Source organism: Urocitellus parryii, chromosome 11, assembly GCF_045843805.1.
Source record: "Urocitellus parryii isolate mUroPar1 chromosome 11, mUroPar1.hap1, whole genome shotgun sequence".
In the NCBI taxonomy this organism is placed as follows: Eukaryota; Metazoa; Chordata; class Mammalia; order Rodentia; family Sciuridae; genus Urocitellus; species Urocitellus parryii.
In genome coordinates, this window is record NC_135541.1 from 72505798 (window position 1) to 72526493 (window position 20696).

General features: G+C 31.5%; 1 protein-coding gene across 1 annotated transcript in view; it reads left to right on the forward strand.

Annotated features, from left to right (window-relative positions):
* Btbd8 (BTB domain containing 8) overlaps window positions 1-19915 on the forward strand; it is a 77940-nt gene extending 58025 nt beyond the window's left edge. The window contains exons 10-18 of the mRNA XM_026403107.2: window positions 3166-3348; window positions 4001-4138; window positions 5137-5266; window positions 7658-7719; window positions 12188-12893; window positions 13235-13322; window positions 13732-13871; window positions 15249-17555; window positions 18853-19915. Coding sequence (XP_026258892.2) covers window positions 3166-3348; window positions 4001-4138; window positions 5137-5266; window positions 7658-7719; window positions 12188-12893; window positions 13235-13322; window positions 13732-13871; window positions 15249-17555; window positions 18853-19322 — 4224 coding nt within the window. The 3' untranslated portion in view covers window positions 19323-19915. The remainder of the gene's footprint in view (window positions 1-3165; window positions 3349-4000; window positions 4139-5136; window positions 5267-7657; window positions 7720-12187; window positions 12894-13234; window positions 13323-13731; window positions 13872-15248; window positions 17556-18852) is intronic.
* Window positions 19916-20696: the final 781 nt, after the last annotated feature.

Sequence of the window (20696 nt, forward strand, 5' to 3'; positions counted from 1 at the left end):
GGCTAAGATTAGTAGTATTGACACAGCTATTCTACTTCTAGAAATATAGCCTAGAGATATAAAATAATGTCACATACAAGGTAGTTCATTATAACATAATAACATAGTAAAAGCATAGTAAATAATGCATAGTAAAATAATGTAATGTAATGTAAGGATTGAACCCAGTGCCTCAAGCACACTAGGCAAGTATTCTGCCACTGAGCTACAGTCCCAGCCCCAAATATGTTTTTTTAAATTACAAATTTAGAAAGGCATAGTAAATAATGTAATGTCTAAAAGTAGATGACTAGTTAAATTACTTATGATATCTTTATATTATAGGTTATTACATAGTTATTAAAACCATAAAGGGCTGTATACATCAATAAGAAAAATTAAAGATGTATACTAAATGTAAAAGGCAACATTACAGATTACACAATAATACCTCCACTTGAATAAAATAATGAGAAAATTATACACATTATATATGCATAAAACCACTTGGAAAGATAAAGAAAAAATTATATTGGTTTGGAAATGAGTGGTTTGGGGGTAGGAAGGAGCAGAAGACTTTTCCTAGTAATGATCTTTATACATTTTCAAATATTGAACCATATGATTGTTAACTATTGAACTAAAATTTTATATTTGGTTTAGAAGGATTACTTTTTTCTTCTTTGAACCTCAGGGTACTCTTACATTTAATGTTCATCACATACTCAGATCAGTATAGAAAAAGATCATATATTATCTATGTATATAACTGTGTCCATATTTTAGTTTTCTAATAGAGTCCAAGCTAAATTATAAAACATACTGTACTTTTAAAATGTATTACTGTCAGAGCACATAACAATATGTATACAGTAAGCATTTTGTAGATACCTGCCAAACTTATTTGCATACCCAAAATTTGGTTCCACTACCAGAGGAGTGCCTACAACAGAGCAAATTATGCTTATTGCCTAAAACTCTTCTTAACTGCACAGTAACTCCGGAAGTCACCAGAGGAGGAAAGATAATGGTACTTAAAAAAAAAAAAAAAAAGCTTGAATTATAGCAAAATAGGATTTTTTTTACTTTGATAAAGCCATGGAAGTATATATAATGCATTTTAATGAATTCTTGAAAAATGGGTAAACTTTTTAGAGTTTTAAATCCAAGAATTAAATATAAATTATCTTAGAAATTCACTTACAGATATTTCTCGGTTATCTGATGATGTTAAGAGATCAATGAATATTTGAATGTCTCTTATGACCCAATTTTGCATTAGGCCCTGAGGATATAGTAGTGAGCAAAAGCAGACATAGTCTCATACACATTGAACATCAGCATAGTGAATGAGACAGACATTAATATAGCATTTATGCTCATCTTTGAATAATTACAGATGAATTAAGTTCTTTAAAGAAGAGACAGGTTCTTAGCATGCATCTGGTATAGGTTTAGGGTATAGATTTAGCTTTTGAGATCTAAACAATACAGAGGGTGTGCAGAGCTCTATCATATAGTTCATGTTAAGATTTCATTTTCTTATTTCCAGGTGTATTAGCTGCCTATTTCTGTGCAACAAACCCACTCCACAACTAAAAAGCTTAAAACTACAATTTATTATTTCTCACTAGTCAGTGGGTTGACTTATTCTTCTTCTGACCTTGCCTGAGCTCACTCTTTATTTTTCAATTTTTATTTATTTATTTATTTTTACCTTTATTTTATTTGTTTGTTTGTATGTGGTGTTGGGGATCGAACCCAGTGCCTTATGCATGCTAGGAAAGCGGTCTACCACTGAGCTATAACCCCAGCCCCTATTTTTCAAAATTTTTAAATTTGTTTTAGTTGTCAATGGATCTTTCTATCTTCATTTTGTTTACTCATTTTTATGTGGTGCTGAGGATTGAACCCAGTACCTTACATTTGAGAGGCAAGCGCTCTGCCACTGAGCCACAACCCCAGCCCCTCTTTCTTTCTTTCTTTATGTGTGGTGCTGAGATTTGAACCCAGTGCCTCACACATGCTAGGTGAGCACTCTACCACTGAGCTACAACCCCAGTCCCCTGAGTTACAACCCCAGTCCCCCTGTAACTGCATTCAACCAGTGTCTAAGCAGGAGGCTTGGCCTCTCACTCCACATGGTCTTTCTTACCAAGCTTCTTCATGGCCTAGTGGTCTCAGAATTCCAATAGGGTAAAGATAGAAGCTGTCAGTCCCTGGAACTTAAGTACCACCACTGTTGCTTAAAGGAAGTGAAAAGGCCAGTCTACATTCAAGACATGAAGAAATAGATCCTACCTCCCAGTGAATGAAACTGCAAAGAATTTGTTACTCTGTGTGTGTGTGTGAAGCTACTGTAATCTACCAGATGTCTATTTATTCAATAATTATTTACTAAGCATCAACCATGATTAAGATACTATAATTTGCCAGACACAGTGGTGAACACCTGTAATCTGGCTCAGTGGTTAAGCACCCACTACCAAAAACAAAAACAATAATTTGTTGTTTTTTCCTTTTCCTTAGAGAGCAATAGTATTTATGAGTTGTAATTTCATTTTCCATAGAAATAAATATTTGTGAACATTTTTTTCCTCTGACACAAAAATGAATCATTATTAAATGAATAAAATATAAAAAGAAGAATCATACCTATTAGAGAAGAGTTTGGGCTGAGGCTGTAGCTCAGTGGCATAGTGCTTGCCTAGCATTTTAATCCTTAGCGCCACATAAAATAGACAAGTAAAGGCATGCTGTCTGTCTACAACTATAAAAAATATTTAAATTAAAAAACATTTTATAGTCAGAAAAAAATTCAGGACATGTCAGTCCCTGAAGTTATGAATGATATATATAGGAATTATGAATGATTAATTTGGTGGTGATAATCTTAAGGAAGTGGATTTTTTCTTTGTAGTTATATTATAGTTGTGCTCTCAGGTTTATTTCAGCTACCTTATAAAGGTGGTTTTTTTCCCAATTCAAAGTTTTCCCTTTTGGATAATTCTGAATGAATGAATGAATATTATAAGTAAAACTAATGACAAAGTTTCTAGCTACCTGTAATTTTGTTTCTTGCAGGAAACATCACAAGAAAACTAAAGTATTTTATTTGCTTAGAAAGCTATTTTATGAGCAATAATACCACCTAACTTTTTTTTGCAATATTTTTTAAATTCTAAGAATGATAAGAATGCTGCTTTTCTTCTGATGGAAAGTGACAGGCTAATCATCAGTTTACCCAGAGTAAAATGGACAGAAGCAGCACTAACTATGGCATCTCAGCTCCAAGAAGAGTGTATTGCATTTATTGTAGAAAACTTCTCCAAGATCATTCAGAGTGAAAATTTCATTCTTCTCTTGCAGGTACTATGTCTACAATTGTATTCTGTATTCAGTTTTGTTCCATCTTTGTGTTGTAATTTTAATTATGTAAGAGTTTTTATATGCAGGTTGCCTTTGATTAAATTAGTATGATTTAAATAAATTTCACAGCAGATGGCATGTTTGCATCAGATTTAGAGCAGTGATGGACAGGATTTTTGGCTTACAAGACAAAGAAGGCAGGAGGGACAGGTTTGAGTGCCCTGGCAAAGCACATTGTAACTCTGGCCAACTGTAACCGTCAATCAGCATAGTCACATTTTTTAAACCAAGTTGTAAAGATACTGTTTTGGTCTGTAATACAATTATGGTCCTTGCAAAAATTCCCTAACTTATTGGGGACCTACTTTCTCTAAAATTAGTAATTGAATAGAGAACTTCTATTGCTTATTTCTAGGTTCTGCTATTGTGGCTGTGTTGTCTCTTTAAAACTGTGTGTATGTATGTGGGATGTGTGTGTGTGTGTGTGTGTGTGTGTTTACATTGTAACAAAAGAAAGGGAAAGAAAGAACATATGATTTCTGATAGATTTCATATAGCTAGTAATTATGATTGTTTTGCTGTTATGACAGACTTTCACATTTCTTACACATTTTACATGATTTCTATTAAATATCAATTCTGTGTTTTGTAGTCACAAGCAATGAGCAGCACAGCTGATCTGTTGGACAAAATTTTAAAAGCAATTGAAGAAAATATTACCACTGAAAATAGTTGCTCTCTTCTTATGGCTGTGGACACATTACTAAACTCTGAAAATACAAAGGAAATGGTACTGAATGTAATAACATTCATTAAAATGATGTAATATTTGAAGTATTTTAAGATTTTAAATTGCATTTACATTTTAAATGTTGCATGGGCCATTGAAGCTAGTTAATAGACATCTGGGGGTTGATTATGGTCTCTACTTTTGTATATGTTTGGAATTTTTCATAATATAAAAGTTTTTAAATTCCATTTATATTCAAATGGACTTTTTATGAAAGTTTAGAGTTTGGCATTCTTAAAAATATTTTTTGTAGTTGAGATGGATACAATACCTTTATTTTATTTATTTATCTTTATGTGGTGCTGAGGATTGAACGCAGGGCCTCACACATGCTAGGCAAGTGTTCTACCACTGAGCCACAACTCCAGCCCCTAAAATTTGGCATTTTGGCTCATTTATTCTAAACCTAGTTGTTGGTACTTAGAGTTACATTGTGTCAAATATCACCAATATATCTTCTGGTCATTATATTAAATTTTTCGATATAAAACATATGTTGTAGAATTATTGCCTTTTGTTGATATATATTTTTAATTCCTTTTTCTCTTAAAAAGTCATAAAATTAGATTGACCAGGAAAAGGCAAAATTTAAATATTATTTTAAATGCAGTTAATCAGTGGTAATTAGTAAGCTAGTTGTAAATTATTGGCATATATATTCTATAAGAATGATGAAAATTTCATCATATTTATTATTGCATAGAGTATTTGACCTTGTAATGTCATAGTTGATTTTAAAAGGCTGTGGAATATATTCATAATGGACATTGGTGTTTTAAAATAATGTTTGGTTGAAAGGGTAAGATTTAGCTTCACGTTCACTTAAAATTCTGTTAATGAGTAAGGCCTTCATAAATAATATGTACCCTATGATCTTAAAAATCTAAGTGATGACATCATTGATCTAGCTTAGGAGTAAGTAGATTCGGAAAGGAATAATGACTGGTTGCTATGACAATGTGGCTCTCACCAGCTGCTGATTTGTTGCTTGAACACAGGGTTTTACGTGCAAGATCCAGGCTCTGCGTGATAAGCTGTGGATCTTCCTGGTTCAGTCTTTCTATGCTGTTCGTCACACAGAAAGCTGGAAGCTGATGAGCACAGATGATCAACAGAAAATCCAAGCAGGTATGTTAGCCTTGAAATTTTTTTACTCTCATTTTATGATCTTTGTGACAGCAGATATTTTGAAGGTGAACATTCTGATAAGTAGAAAGGTTAACATTTGTATGCTTCTGTTCAATAATACTGTGCTAACCAAAACTAGTGATAGTATGTTAGGCAGTTTTAATAAATCATGTTTTGTTTTTGCTGCTGTTAGAAATTGAAACTCATTTCCTTTATATATACTTATAAATTTTTAATCCTACTGTATATTAGCAACAGTATTCCAGCCAAATTTGCTTAAAGGCATTCTTGTGAAGAGGTTAGAAGTATAAAAGAATATAATCCATATAGAACAGATTACAAAACATACTTTCTCCCTTTGAAAATATATTTTACCATAAAGATTTTCCATCTTTTTCAGAAGACACCCTTTTTTGTGGTTTTGCCTAGATTGCATGGGGTTTTTTCACAATTGATTTGTTCGGTGATGTGATGTGTGCTATTGCAGAGTGTCCCTCAGGAACCACACAGTGGTCTCTGATACTTAATAGGTACCATTTGAAACATAAGCATTAAACAAAAGATGTGCATTTCTCGGAATGTGTGATTGTTTCAAAAAACCAAAAATTTGAGGGTGTGGAACTAAAATGGCTTCATGGCTATTTTGGGGTTAAAGCCAGTGCCTTAGAAAAAAATCCTGGCATATTCTGCAAGTATACTTTTAAAAACAGTTTTAGCTAAGGGACTGTTTTCTGAAGTAAACATTTATTTCCTATAAAAGATGGAAGCTATATGTGATGAAATATATTTTTGGTAATGTGTGAGTATATAAATCCTTTAGTGATACAGTTAAAATGTGAACTGCTGTCTTATGTTGTAAATCTAACATGATAGTGCAGCTAGATGTTATTCAAACAGTACTTTTCAAAGAAATTCCATTTTTAAATAGCAAAAATCAAGAGATCTTTAGAAACTGGAATTTTTTTGTAGTGACTATTTCTATGCTGATTTTTAGATGATAGTTTATCTTTACTATAATATCCATACAATGTGAAGAAACAAAATAAGATTAGCATTCCTTGAGTAAATGTCCTTCAACTCTTTTCTAGTTAGTAGCAAACTTTGTTTTTCTCTGTTTTAGAGGATTTCATAGTTAAGTTGAACTTCAAACAATGTTCTTTAATTTTTCAAGCACTAATTAAAAATATATGTAAATACACAAATCTAAAGAAAATATCATTGGTAATACAGATAATTATCAAAAAGAGCTCTCCATTCTATTACATTCCATCAGTGCAGTAATAATATTTATAAACCTTAAATATGAATAATAATGAATCCTGATTTATGCACAATTACTGCATTGGGAAACACAGATTAAAAAATATTTTGGGGTTGTCTTTGTTATAACATTTTTTGTATTCTAGCTGAGTTACTGACTTTTGGAAGAAATTTTCTATTAATTTTTTTCCATATATTGTTGTGCAGAGTCATTTACTTACTGTAAATCAGTCTTTACAATATCACTTCTAGAATCTTGCTTTGTCCTATAGCACATATCCTGTAAAATAGAGATTGTGGAAGATGCATGATAGTTAGATAATTTAATATATTTTTATTAGCTGTTTTAATAAAAATAAAATTTTGGAAATTATATATTTTTATTCAAAATATGTCTTAAAGCACCATAACCTTCAAAAGAAAGAAATACATTAGCTGAACTGTGTTGATAGACCTCATACTATTATTTCTATATATTTTCCTGATGTCATTCAAATTCTTAAGTGCATAAACATGAATTCCCCAGTACTTCTCATATAAACCTAACTTATAAAATTAATATTTATTTAATTCTAAAAGAAATAATATGAGTTTGAGAATTGTTTCTTGTTTTATTTTCAATAGAATCTTATTTTTTTGTTCTGTTTTCTCCTTCCTCATGACTTGCAGGCAAAACTAGGATATATTTTTAGTTAATTTCAACAGAGTATTTTTATATTTTTAGGATAAATATTTTTTATGTTTAATTATTTATAAAATATCATATTTGTCATAATGTATAATTTTTTGAAATTTGGAAAATAAATGAAACCAGTTATCTAAAAATTTTCAACATGAAAAATTTCTGGGTTTTTGTAAATATGTGAACATTCCTTGTGAGATTGCACTTATTATTTATTAATTTTTAAAACAAATATCTTAGGAACTAGAGAAAGATTGAAAATGACATCCTTTTTAAAAAATTCTAAAATACAATAGAGAATTATTTTTGTGCACTAGATTGGTTTCAGGTTTTTGTTGTTGTTACTTCCATCAAAATATAATGTTTTGTGCTAGAATTCTATTTTTCTTGTGCTTCTTTGGTAAAAGTAATACTTTCTATAAAAAATAAATTGCTGTTTTTTTCTACAGCTGCATTTGACAAAGGTGATGATCGAAGACTTGGCAAAAAGCCTATATTCAGTAGCTCTCAGGTAAACTTCTGAATTTTATAGGTTCAATGACAAAATATAAAAAATTATTGAAATTTTTTTAAAAAATATTTATTTAGTTGTAGATCAACACACAGTATCTTTATTTATTTTTATGTGGTTCTGAGGATCCAACCCAGTGCCTCACAAATGTGAGGCAAGCACTTTACCAATGAGCTACAGTCCCAGCCCCTTAAATTTTATTATTTTGTATTTTAGCCTAATTTTAAAAAATTTCTTTACTCATTAATTAAAGCTATTAGAAATAATTTTGAGTCTTTTAAAATCAAGTGTACATTAAATACATTTTTAAATGATGTGAATTTTTGATGTCCAGCTGGCATGAGAAGTAGCCACCTTTTTCATTTCCTTGAAAACCTTTTTGGCAAGTAATATATTGGAGCTATTCCAATAGATTAGGAGTTTTTCAGAATTCTAGATCTAACTCAATGACTTTTTCTAATTAACCTATTTTTTTATTAAAGAAGGTCTTGCTTGTTCCAGTTTTCTCTATTTTAATTCACATTTTTTATGTGAAAAAAGCAATTGGTACCAAGAGCACAGTTGTGTTCTACTTTAGAAATTACTTAGTGTGCTTATGTAAGGTACTCAGTGTAATCAAATTCTCAGAAACAGTAGAATGGTGATTCCCAAAGACAGAGAGTAGAGTGGGTTATAGAAAAGGGGAGTTGTTTAGTGGGTATAGATTTTCAGTTTTGTAATACAAGAAAGTTCTAGAGATATGTTGTGTAACAAAGTTCGTATAATTAATGTAACTGTACTGGATGCTTAAAAATGTTAAGATGGAAATTTTGTGTTATATGTTTTTTACCATATACACACAAAAGTTACTTGATGTATTTATTATAACTGAAATTATATTTTTATTCCCACAAAATATGTTAATACTGGTTAGGGTTTCAAGATAATTTATAGCTGCTTATGTAATCAATAATATATTTAAAAGTACAGGGACTGGGATTGTGACTCAGCGGAACAGCGCTTGTCTAGCACATGCAAGGCGCTGGGTTCAATCCTCAGCACCACATAAAAATAAATAAATAAATAAAATAAAGGCATTCTGTCCAATTGTAACTAAAAAGATTTTTTTTAAGTGCAGAATTATACTAGCCTCTGTGTGCATTACAATGATAAGATGAAAATATACATTGAGAGTTCCAGTTTGGAATGCAAAGAATATAGTGCCCTTGCAGAGTAGCATAGGGAATCCTGTTTTCTTCCTTATAGAAAACACTGCAGCCCAAGCCAAACTAAGCTCTCATGGCTTAAGGCAGGATCAATATCTAAACAAATATCTTAGATAAGAAACTGGGATATTGGAGCTTTGTTCAGTAAACTTACTAGGACTATTCTCTAGAGTATGTTTCACAATATAGTAGCTCCATCATATGTTCCACCTAAGAACATGTAGTTTGCACTAAGTTTAAGAATCAGTATACACTGTAGCTCCTCTTAGAGACTGTAGATAAAAATTATACCTTAAAAGTGGTGAGAAACACTACAGTAAAAGAAACTTGAATTTTGTTTCAACTAAATTTCTACTTGTTAAACTATAGGACACCACTAGGCTTCCCCTGAGTCACTTTAAAGCATATTATATAATTTCCCATAACATAGTTATTCTAGGAGATGTTACCTTAGGATTTTTTTTAATGTACTTAAATTCCCAGTTATTCTTGTAGTTTTGTTGTTGTTGTTGCTTGTTTGTTTTAAGGCCTCCAGGAAGTAGACTACCTGCCTTCTTTCCCCCTATTATAGAGCAGGCTTTTCCTCCTCCTCTGCCCTACAGTAAAATAGAACAGATTTTCATCATTCTTCCTCATCTTCCTGACCTTAAGGTTGTCTAAGAGTTATTTTCTGTTAACAACAATGGGAAGGAAATAGAGTAATAAGTTTCCCTCAGAAAAGCAGTGGTATACTGAAATGAGTGCTACATATAAAATTAGAATAGTTCACATCTTGACTTCACATTATTATCTTCACATTTGCTTATCTGTTAGATGGAATAATAAAACCAGCAGGATTATTGTGAAAATTAGTAAAAATAATTTTGAGGCAGTTGTCTGGTATGTAGTAAGTACTTAGTAAATGTGAAATGAATACACATGTTTTTCAAATAAAGATAAAACATTTAGAAGGTAGAGAAAAGGCTGGGTGCAATGACACACACCTGTAATCCCAGCAACTAGGGAGACTGAGGCAGGAGGATCACAAGTTGAGCCAGCCTCAGCAATTTAGTGAGGCCCTAAGAAACTTAGCCGCTGTCTCAAAATAAAAAATGAAAAGGGCTAGAATGTGGCTTTGTGGTAAAGCACCCCTGGGTTCAATGTCCAATACCAAAAAAAAAAAAAAAAAATAGAAGGTGGGAAAAAGTTAATCAGGTAAGACTGGGAGAAATGTTTAAAAGAGTGCTAGTACTAAAATTCTTAAAAATAAAACATCTCATTTCTAGTAGTTGCTTCAAAATAAAATGGGGATAATATATATGAAACAATTGGACATGTATTGGTAATTGTTAAAGCTGGATATTAAGTACATGGCAGTTCTGTCTTCTTTTAATTATGTTTAAAATTTTCTATAGTAAGAATTAACCAAAAAAATAAGAAATAAGAATACATTAGAGGGTTATCTTTTATTTATTTATTTATTTAGTCAATAGAATATGGTGATCATTCCCAATTGGTCATGTGTTCAGAAGAAACATTTCAACTTGGCAAATATAAGTAAGAGATTGCCTAGAAATTCATTTACATTGAATCTTCATCATATCATACTATGTTAAGTTTCTAAAGGAGTATATTTACCCCATATAATACATACTACTTCAAAGTGCAAAGATTTAAGGACAGAGCAAATTAAGTATAGTCGGTTTGAAGGGAGAGAAAAGGTCTAAAAGCAGAACTTGACCTAATTTTAGGATTAAAAATAGAGGAATGTTATTTGTTGGGTTAAGATTTGATCAAAAAAGCAAAAACTGAGGAAAAAGCCTATCTGAACTTTATAAATATTAGACTCCTTGAACACTGATCTGAGGAAGATTATTCTCTACTCTATAGACATGTAAAATCTAAGGCCCAGCGTTGCTAATAACTTCTTAAATATCTCAGATCCATTGGAGGCAAAGCCAATGTAAGTCTCATGATTCCTTTATCACCATACCTCACTTTTTACCAAATTTAGCTAAGTTATTTATATATTTTTATTGTCTATATACATGCATATATATATTTATATATGTGTGTGTGTGTCATTTTATCTTGGACAATTTTAAATGTAATATAGAAGCTTTTCGGATTTAGAAATAATTATATTATTGAATTATAATCAATATATGTGTAGTTTTAACAACAGCATTTTCTTGAGTCCCCAGTATATTATGGGCATGGTGTCAAGGGTTTTAATACCAGAAATGAAGACAATACAAGCTTTGCCTCCACAGTCTCATATAGCTTTACAAAGGGAAAAAAATGAACATTTACAATTTACCCAAAAAAACGACAATATAATCTTATATTTTTATTCTAAAATTTTTACCAACTTTAAAATTTTTGTTGTTCTCTTCCTTCCTAAGGTTAGGTTTTAAAAATGATAAAGTGGTTGTGTTTGTCTTCATTATCTTTCTATTTTCCTCCTTTTTCCTTTTTCATATCCCTTTTCCTACGCTTTCTCCAGGTAGCTTTACTGTACTACCCTCTTGTTCTTTAAAAAAACCAAGGTTTTCCAATGTAATATGTTGTATTTCCTAGGAGTTTTTTGTTTGTTTGTTTTAAATTAAGACTCCAAGAAGTAAACTATTCTTACTATAGAGAATTAAATCTTTAATGATAAAATTTCTGGCATTTGGGATAGGGTTGAAGAGAGAGGTTTGGGTGAAAATCTTTACATTGTCTCTCAAATTATACGATTTGGATGATTACCACCTTGAAGCAGTAAGTCATGAGCTCAAGTCCTAATTCTGTCCCTTACAAGCTTATTACCTTCGGTAAGTCACATACTTGCTTTCATCCTCTATTTCTTGTCTAAAAACTGAAAATATCTACAGGAGCTATTTCATAGGATTATTGTAAATATTAATTGAAATGATGTAGGAAAAAGGTTTTGTGTGGAACCAGGAATTCCTAAAAAAATGTTGAATATTAATATTTACTTAAGGCATGCTGAACCTTTAGGTATTAATCTCTACCAGACCTAAAAAAATTAAATATAGTATGGCTTTTATAAATATGTAAACCTTTAATGCTGTGTTTCAGGTTTGATTAAAGATAATATGGTCAGAGATAAAAAAGTTTTGATCAAAATGATCAAAGACTCAATCCAAGTTTCAAATGACTTTAAATCATAACATAAACTTTGTTGTTTGTTTTTTCTGAAAAACTAGCTTACTGAAACAGAGTATTATATGTCAAATACTTCAGTCAAATTACAAAGTATTTTTTCTTCTTTTTTGTAGCAAAGGAGACAAGTTTCTGATTCTAGTATTATAAAAAACAAATCTTGGAGGGAAAATAACAAGTGTTGGAGTTCTCTCTCTGCTAATCAAAAGATGAAATCTGATGGATTAGGAGCATCTGGACATTCATCAAATACTAATAGAAATAGTATAAATAAAACCTTGAAGCATAATGATGTAAAGGAAAAGGATAGTACAAAAGTATCATCTAAGATTACAAAAGAATTGAAAACTGGGGGGAAAAATATTTCTGGAAAGTCCAAAACTGTAATAAAGCCCCAAATAGAAAACAATGATAATGCAAAACTGGAAAACCTACCACCTAAAGTTGTGGAAAAGTCAGCAATAGCAACGGCAGCAGCAACTGGACATAGGAATTCAGTAAATGGAAAAGGAGTGAAAAATCAAGAAGGGCAAATCACAGGCGCCAGACCCAAGATACTCACTGGAAATTTAAATGGGCAAACCAAAGCAAAACCTTTGAAAAAAGTGACAGGGAAAGATTCTCCATGCCTCAGCATTGCAGGACCTTCCATCCAATCTCCAAATTCAAGTGTGGAATTATCAATTTCTGCTGGATGTCTGGGCAAACCAAAAGAAAATGGATCAGTAGAAGAGATGTCTTCTGGTCAGAAGCTATCATTTTGTGATTCTCCAGAACAGATGGTGAAAAACAGTGTAGACAGTGTCAAAACTTCCATTGTAGGTGGGTTTTTAGCACTCTAGTTTTTTTTTTTTAATACTTTGTGTGTATTGTGTTGGGGAGCAAACCCAGAGCCTTGTACATGCTAGGCAAATGCTCTATTACTGATCTACACCTTTACCCCAAAACCTAATTTTTAATTGTTCTTAACAAGTAAGTTCTTAGAATAATGCTTGGGGGTCTTTTATTTTAAAATGCCATAAACTATTTATTTATATGATTCGAGAAAACATAGTCCTTTCTACTTTAACACTTTTGTTTATAGTGTCTAACCAGTAAATTTTATACCATATTGTTACATGTTTGTGTATTCTATCCCATGACTGACTTTTCTTAATTTATAGCAGTAAAATCTCAGCCTGTTTCAAGAGTTACCAGTGGAACTTCCAACAAAAAAAGCATTCATGAACAAGACACTAATATAAATAACAGGTAGGTCTTCATTTATTGTTTAACCTATATGCTAACTTTCTCTGTAGTTAATTATATACTAATTTCTAACCAAATATTAAATATTATTAAAGTGTCTTTTCTTTGTTAAAAAAAGTAAAATATTATACTGTGATATTTTAAATGATTGTCTTATTTATGAAAGAAGTATATTTATGCAAGAATGATTGATGCAAAATATTAGAAGAATATCTTTATACTTATGGCATTTATTATGTATTACTTTATCATACTTTACCTACACTTTTAAAACTTAAAAACTTATGGTTTCTCTATTTTCAAAAAAGATGTACTTTTATTTCTTGGGAAAAACATATTTCATGAGTGATTCTCTTAAAAGTTCATGTTTTGGAATCTCATTGTAATACTAAGTGCAAACCATTTTTCTTAGTGTACTAAAGAAAGTCAGTGGCAAAGGATATAATGATCCAACACCACAGGCAATTTTGAAGAAAAGAGGAAATGGCAATGGACATGGTACAACTCAGCAGAGGACAAAGAATGCCCCATCTAATCTTGCTAAAACTCAAGGTAAAGCTGAAATAGTTGTGGGTATCATGGATATTACTTCCTTATGTAAGTTGGATAAACAAAACTCAGATTTGGAACTTAAGTAGCAAATAAGACATAAGATGATTTTACTTATTTTACATTTGTTTCACATGATAGAGATGAGAGTTTAGACAAATATTTTGATGTTTTGGAGGTATTGGTTTGGTTTTTATTATCTTTTGTGGGAAAAATAATTAAGGGAATTACTAGTTTATCTTTATTTGTGGTGCTTTTATAGAGTATGCCCATATTTCTTGTCAGTTTCATAGATAACTATAAGAATTCCATCTGTAAAACCAACACTAAAAAGCTCTAAAAATAATGGTATAGTCTAGATAGCCATTATATATAGAGGAAGAATTTTAAAAAGGAAAGAGTACCATTTAGATTGCATGACCTGCTAACATAATAACTGATTTTAAAAATTACTTTTCTTTATACATTAAGCCTTCAAATGTATAAGAGCAGTTTGTAAAATCCTCAGAATAATTTTGGTTTACATTATGAATTAATACTGAAAATCAATTTAAATAATAAGGCAGAGAAAATTATTTATATCTTAGTAATAGCTAAAAATTAAACATTTAAAATTATTTGCTAGAACTGGGGGCATATAACTCAGTGGTAGAACACTTTTCTAGTATACACAAGACTCTGGATTCCGTCCCTGGCACCACAAAAGAAGCAAACAAAAAAAGTGTTTGATAACACTTTTTGGTCTATTTGCATTTGAATGCCCAAAAATATCATCTCTAAAACTAACCAGTATATACAAATGAATTCCCAAAGTTAATCTCTTATTCCCTTCAGGCAGCAGTTCTGGTTTCCACTGCAGATTTAAATTAATGAGCTACAATAATAGTGGTCTTCTTATAAGAAGTAAAATGGTTTTATTCATGTTTAAAGGAAAAGGGAACAATTTCAACAGTTTTCTATTTTCTGTTTAGCCTGCTTCTCATTTCCAGCTATGTAGAATACAGCCTTCCCCTCCCTCTCCCCACCTACCAAAAAAAAAACTTTGAAGGGAAAACTTCCTTGCTCCTTTGGTCTAAAAAATCAGACTTTTTCCTCCCTCATGTATTTATGCAAATCCAATTTTGGCATAAGGATCAAGGATCTTGAGGAAGAGAGTCAATTTTAACTAAGACCCTAAAATAGTCCCTATATATTTTAATAGAAAAATAATTTTTAAAATTTTATTATATGACTAAGTCCTAATCTGTAATTGTCCATTTGATCATAGATATGTAACCTTTCATTATTTTTATTTATTTTATTTTTTCTAAAGTAATTTAAAATGTTGAATTTCACACAGATTTAGAGAATATATTGTATTTCTGAACTTTCTTTTCTTAGGATCCCAAGGTGAATCACCAAATTCAGTAAAATCTTCAGTCTCTTCAAGGAAGTCTGATGAAAAGTTGGACCATAAGACAACTTCAGATAAACAAACACCTCAGAAAAAAGTTGTTAAACAGGGACTCACAACTTTGCCTAAGGTTAATGCAAAAACGGTGTCAATGCCTAAAACCCTGAATCAGTCAAAGAAAGGTGAAACTCTGAATAACAAAGATTCAAAACAAAAAATGCCTCCTGGACAGATTACATTGAAGACTCAGTCTTCCTCCCAAAGACCTTTAAAAAATGAAACATCTGTTATACAAAAAAACATATTTAATCATGTAGATGATAACAACAAAGACAGTGCTTCTGAACAGAAGCCTCACAAACCTCTAACTAATCTTGCAACCAAAATCAATGGCACAGAAGCATTCCAGTCATCATGCAGACCTGACCCACAAAAGCCATTAAGCGGTCAAGAAAAAGAATGCCAAAATATTTTAAAGCTGGATAAATCAGTAAAACAAGAACTGAAATCAGAACAAATTTGTTCAGGTAAAAGTGAAACAAAACTTCCCAATCACAAAGACACAAATTATTGCATTCCTACTGAAGCATATTGTCCTTCTGGTGAAAGTGATAGTGTAGATTCAAAATTTTATAGTACCAGTGCTCAGAAGTCCATGATTTCAAATCCAAATGAAAACTCCTTAAACTCTAATCCAATTTGTGATTTAGACTCAACAAATGTAGAACAAATCCATTTAATATCAGATAGAGAGAAAGAAATAGGGAGAAAAGATATAAATAGAACATCAAGCATGAAATACATAAAAGATGTTTTACCTTGTATTCCTGAAAGGATAAATGGTACCTTAAATTCTGTTCAAGATGACAGAAAATCTAAAATTCATGTAGAAAAACCAACAGTTCCTACTCAGTTACCTAATGACTCTGCCATGAAGGAAGATAAACTTACTACCACAGACTCAGATGTTTCCTCCAAATGTTTTTCGGGACAGACATCAGGAAAAAATTCTCCTAAAAATATGGAAACATCAGAAACTCCAGAGAATCATGAAACTTCAGAAGCTCCATTCATGGGTCACTGGAATTTGAGTACCAATGTGCTGCATCAGAGAGAGAGTCCTGAATCTGACACGGGCAGTGCTACCACATCCTCTGATGACATAAAACCCAGGTCTGAAGACTATGATGCTGGAGGGTCTCAGGATGATGATGGGTCAAATGACAGAGGTATTTCTAAGTGTGGGACTATGCTATGCCATGACTTCCTTGGAAGAAGTAGCAGTGATACTAGTACTCCTGAAGAATTAAAAATATATGATAGTAATTTAAGAATTGAAGTAAAAATGAAAAAGCAAAGTAGTAATGACATTTTCCAAGTTAACTCAACAAGTGATGATGAGATTCCTAGGAAAAGGCCAGAAATTTGGTCTCGATCCACAATAGTTCATCCTAGGGAAAAAGAAAATATTCCACGAGGCAGTGTCCAGTTTGCTCAGGAAATAGATCAGGTTTCTTCCTCAGCAGATGAAACAGAAGATGAGAGATCTGAAGCTGAAAATGTTGCAGAAAATTTCTCTCTCTCTAATCCAGCTCCTCAGCAGTTTCAGGGAATAATTAACTTAGCTTTTGAAGATGGAACTGAAAATGAAAGTCGTGAGTTTTCTGCAACTAAAAAGTTTAAAAGGTCAGTTTTACTTTCAGTAGATGAATGTGAAGAACTGGGATCTGATGAAGGGGAAGTCCATACTCCCTTTCAGCCTCCTCTAGATTCACTTTCACCTTCTGATGTTTTCGATGGTGTTTCTCATGAATATCATGGAAGGACCTGCTTTTCCAGATTCTCACAAGAAAGTGAAGAGAGTATTTTACAGTGTAAACAGCAAGAAAAAGTCAATAACACATATAAAAATGAAAGCACTCTTTTGGGTCTTAATAGCATTGACTCTTCAAGAAAAGAGAAACAGAGTGTTTCAGCCACTGACAAAGATAACACATTAGATGTCCTGTCCAAAGGAAGCAGGCAGTTTTTTCCAGAGAATAAAAAAGTAAATGGTGGAAACAATATGACTAATGATTTTCAGCAACGCAGCAAATTCTTGGATAGTGACATAAAATCTCAAGAAAGGCCATGTCATTTGGAGCTTCATCAAAGAGAACCCAATTCTGACACACCAAAGAACAACTCTATGAAATCTCTAGACTCCTTTCGGAGTCAAGTTCTGCCTCAGGAAGGTCAAGTGAAAGAGAGCCATTCTACAGCTACCGAAAAAGCTAATATTGCTTTATCTGCAGGTAATGTACAGAAATAGAAATGCTAAATGCATAAGAAAATAAGTTTATAGAGTTTTAAAGTTTTATGTAGCCCTGAATGTTATATTTTAGGTAGATAGAATAATTACTTACACAACAGTTTCAAATTTTAAATGAAAATTTAAATTTCTTGATAATATGAAAATTAACTAGTTATTCATTTATTATTGTTCACCGAAAATCTTAGTGAAGAATTAATATCTAGTAAAAATTTTGGTTGTTTATTTGACATAACTAACCTATTAGGAGATTTTACATAAAGAGCAAATATAAAATCTTAGTTTGTTATTATTTAGTTATTTATGTCTAATTTAACATAAGAATTCTCAACTAAGAAATTTTATTATACATTGGATATGATTTATGGACTTGCTAGTAATATATCTGAGGGCTGTGCAATAACTATAGTAATATGTAACTAAAAGCACTGAACTATTTTAACAACTAGATTATTACAATTTATATGCATTTTACAGAGAGTAAAACTTTCAGGATCAATATAATTCTATTCTAAAATTTTCAAGTAAAAATTAAATTTCCTTAAAGAGATTATATTTAGAAGCAATGATAATATATGAAAAAAGCCCAGGCTTATTTCATATGCACAGAAGATTTCCTGTCGAATTGTTTTGTTTTTGTCTTCCTTATTATGGTAATTCAGACTAATGACCCACATTTGAAATATGCAATAGTGGCTGACTAACTATTGTATATCATAATTAAGAAAAATGCTCATCTATAATCTGTATTCAGCAAAATCATAAGAATAGGAGTTTTTAAAAAAAAAAAAGTTGTACTTTTTTGTTTGTTTGTCCTTGCTTGAATCCTTCTTTGCATGTGCAATATACAAATAAACCTTTAGATAAAATGTATTTATACCCCCTTTTGGAGTAGTGACTTACTTTAAAAGTCACCATCAGATAAATTGTCTTTTTTTTCCTCTTTAAGTTTCTATTGTAGTAAATTAGATATATGTGTACTTTCTATGTTTGTGTTGAAATAATTTGTTATTTTCTGTACAAGTTTTCAAATTAAAGAATGAAAAATTATTGTTAGTTGCCTATGTTGATTTTGCTGCTAAATATCACCCTTGAATTTTTTTAACGTAGACAAAGAAATGCCTCAGAAATTTTGTCAGTTTTGTATAAATGTTATTTTCCCATTTTGTAGTTTTTTGGGGGGCTATCACTGTTACATTGTATTAATATTGTACTACAAAACTCTGAGGAGTACCAACATGTGCAATTTTTACATTGTGTAGTATTATGAATTATTTCAGGAGACATAGATGATTGTGACACACTGGCACAAACCCGCATGTATGACCATCGGCCTTCAAAAACCCTTTCTCCAATATATGAGATGGATGTAACAGAAGCATTTGAGCAGAAAATGGAATCAGAAACACATGTTACAGATATGGATTTTGAAGATAATCAACATTTTGCAAAACAGGACTGGACTCTACTAAAGCAACTGCTCTCTGAACAGGACTCAAACTTAAATATTACAAATTCTCTTCCTGAAGATCTAAATTTAGCACAGTATTTAATCAATCAGACACTCCTTTTAGCACGAGACAGCTCAAAACCTCAGGGTATAGCCCATGTTGACACTTTGAACAGATGGAGCGAACTAACATCTCCACTGGATAATTCCTCAGCAAGTATCACCATGGCTAGTTTTTCCTCAGAAGATTGTTCACCTCAAGGTGAATGGACAATTCTGGAACTGGAAACTCAGCATTAAGAGTCTTAACATTTTGGAAAATTTTAAACTGTGTCACTCCTTTATTTTTTGATGCCTATATTATATCTAAATTATAATTGCATTAGCCAGACATAGACTGTCCTTAATATTGAGGGAGTCTTTCCAGTTTATTAAAGTAAGCATAGTTTATTTATTGATATGCTATCACATGTAGAGGGAAAAAAAGTGTTTTTTCTAAAGTTTTTGAGCATGTTTTCTATAATTGTTAGAGAAATTAGAAGACTTCTAAGGAAAAACACTTGCTTCAGTTTTCCTTTCCTACCTGATCATTTGTTTATAATTCAAGAATTTAAAATGTGAATGCACAAGTATGTCAGTCTCTTTACCCTTTTACTTTTGTTCTGCATATGGTACCATAGTAGTTTAACAATAAAAAAAAAAGCTTACTGTACTTGTGTTAGTTTATATAATCTGTGAATGACAATTTAACTCAGGTTGGGGTGGTTTAAGCCAGAAAATCTTGAAGCAAGTGTACCTCAAATTTTAACCACATTGTTAATAGGATAAGAGAAATAGAATTTCCTGTATTTCTCTTTTGGGGACATATCCAGAGAAAGGTATCTGCCCCTGTTCAAAAGCAGTAGGAAGACTGTCTACCTTACTTTGGTAGACTGCCTTACAGTTTAATTCATTTTATGTTAGGAATATTTTGGAATTGCACCTGCAGTAGACTGGCATTAAATATTAACTTGAACAAATTAGAATAAAATAAAAAATTAATTTAAAAATGGGTACATGTGGCAATTAAGGAGTTACTGAGTTTTAATTGTGTGTGTGTGAATGAATTTGTGCTTTACTGGTTTATATATTTTAGTTCCTTATTTGCTTGATCAGATTATCTTTCAGTGTAATTTCAGTAGAAAGACAAAAATAAATTTTTTACAAAATTATATAGGGGATAAAAACCTTTTCTATAGAATTCTATAGGGACTGAATACTTCGACCTTTGATACTGGTGGGTATTGTCCTTTAGGATAATGGGACTTCATATAGCACCTCTCTCAAAGCTTTATAGCTAACTCATAATTCCTCTAAAATATGTCAGAATTTCTATAAGATTTCTATAACTTTGTGGCTGCAATCTAGTTGTATAGGCCAGGTGACTTTTTGAAATATACCTATTTATAAAGTACTTTCACAAAAGGAGAGGGAAAAGGAAGAAGTGGGGAGTGAAGTTGACCAAATTATGCTAGGTGTGTGTATGAATATATCACAAAGTTGTTTTTGAAGTAGTGAAGTAACATAACCAGGTATATTTTAAAAAGATAATTCTCCATAGTAATGAAAAGTACCTGATCTGGAGAAGCACCCAAACTTGTCAATCTTAGAAATGGGGAATGGAGAAGAATTTGA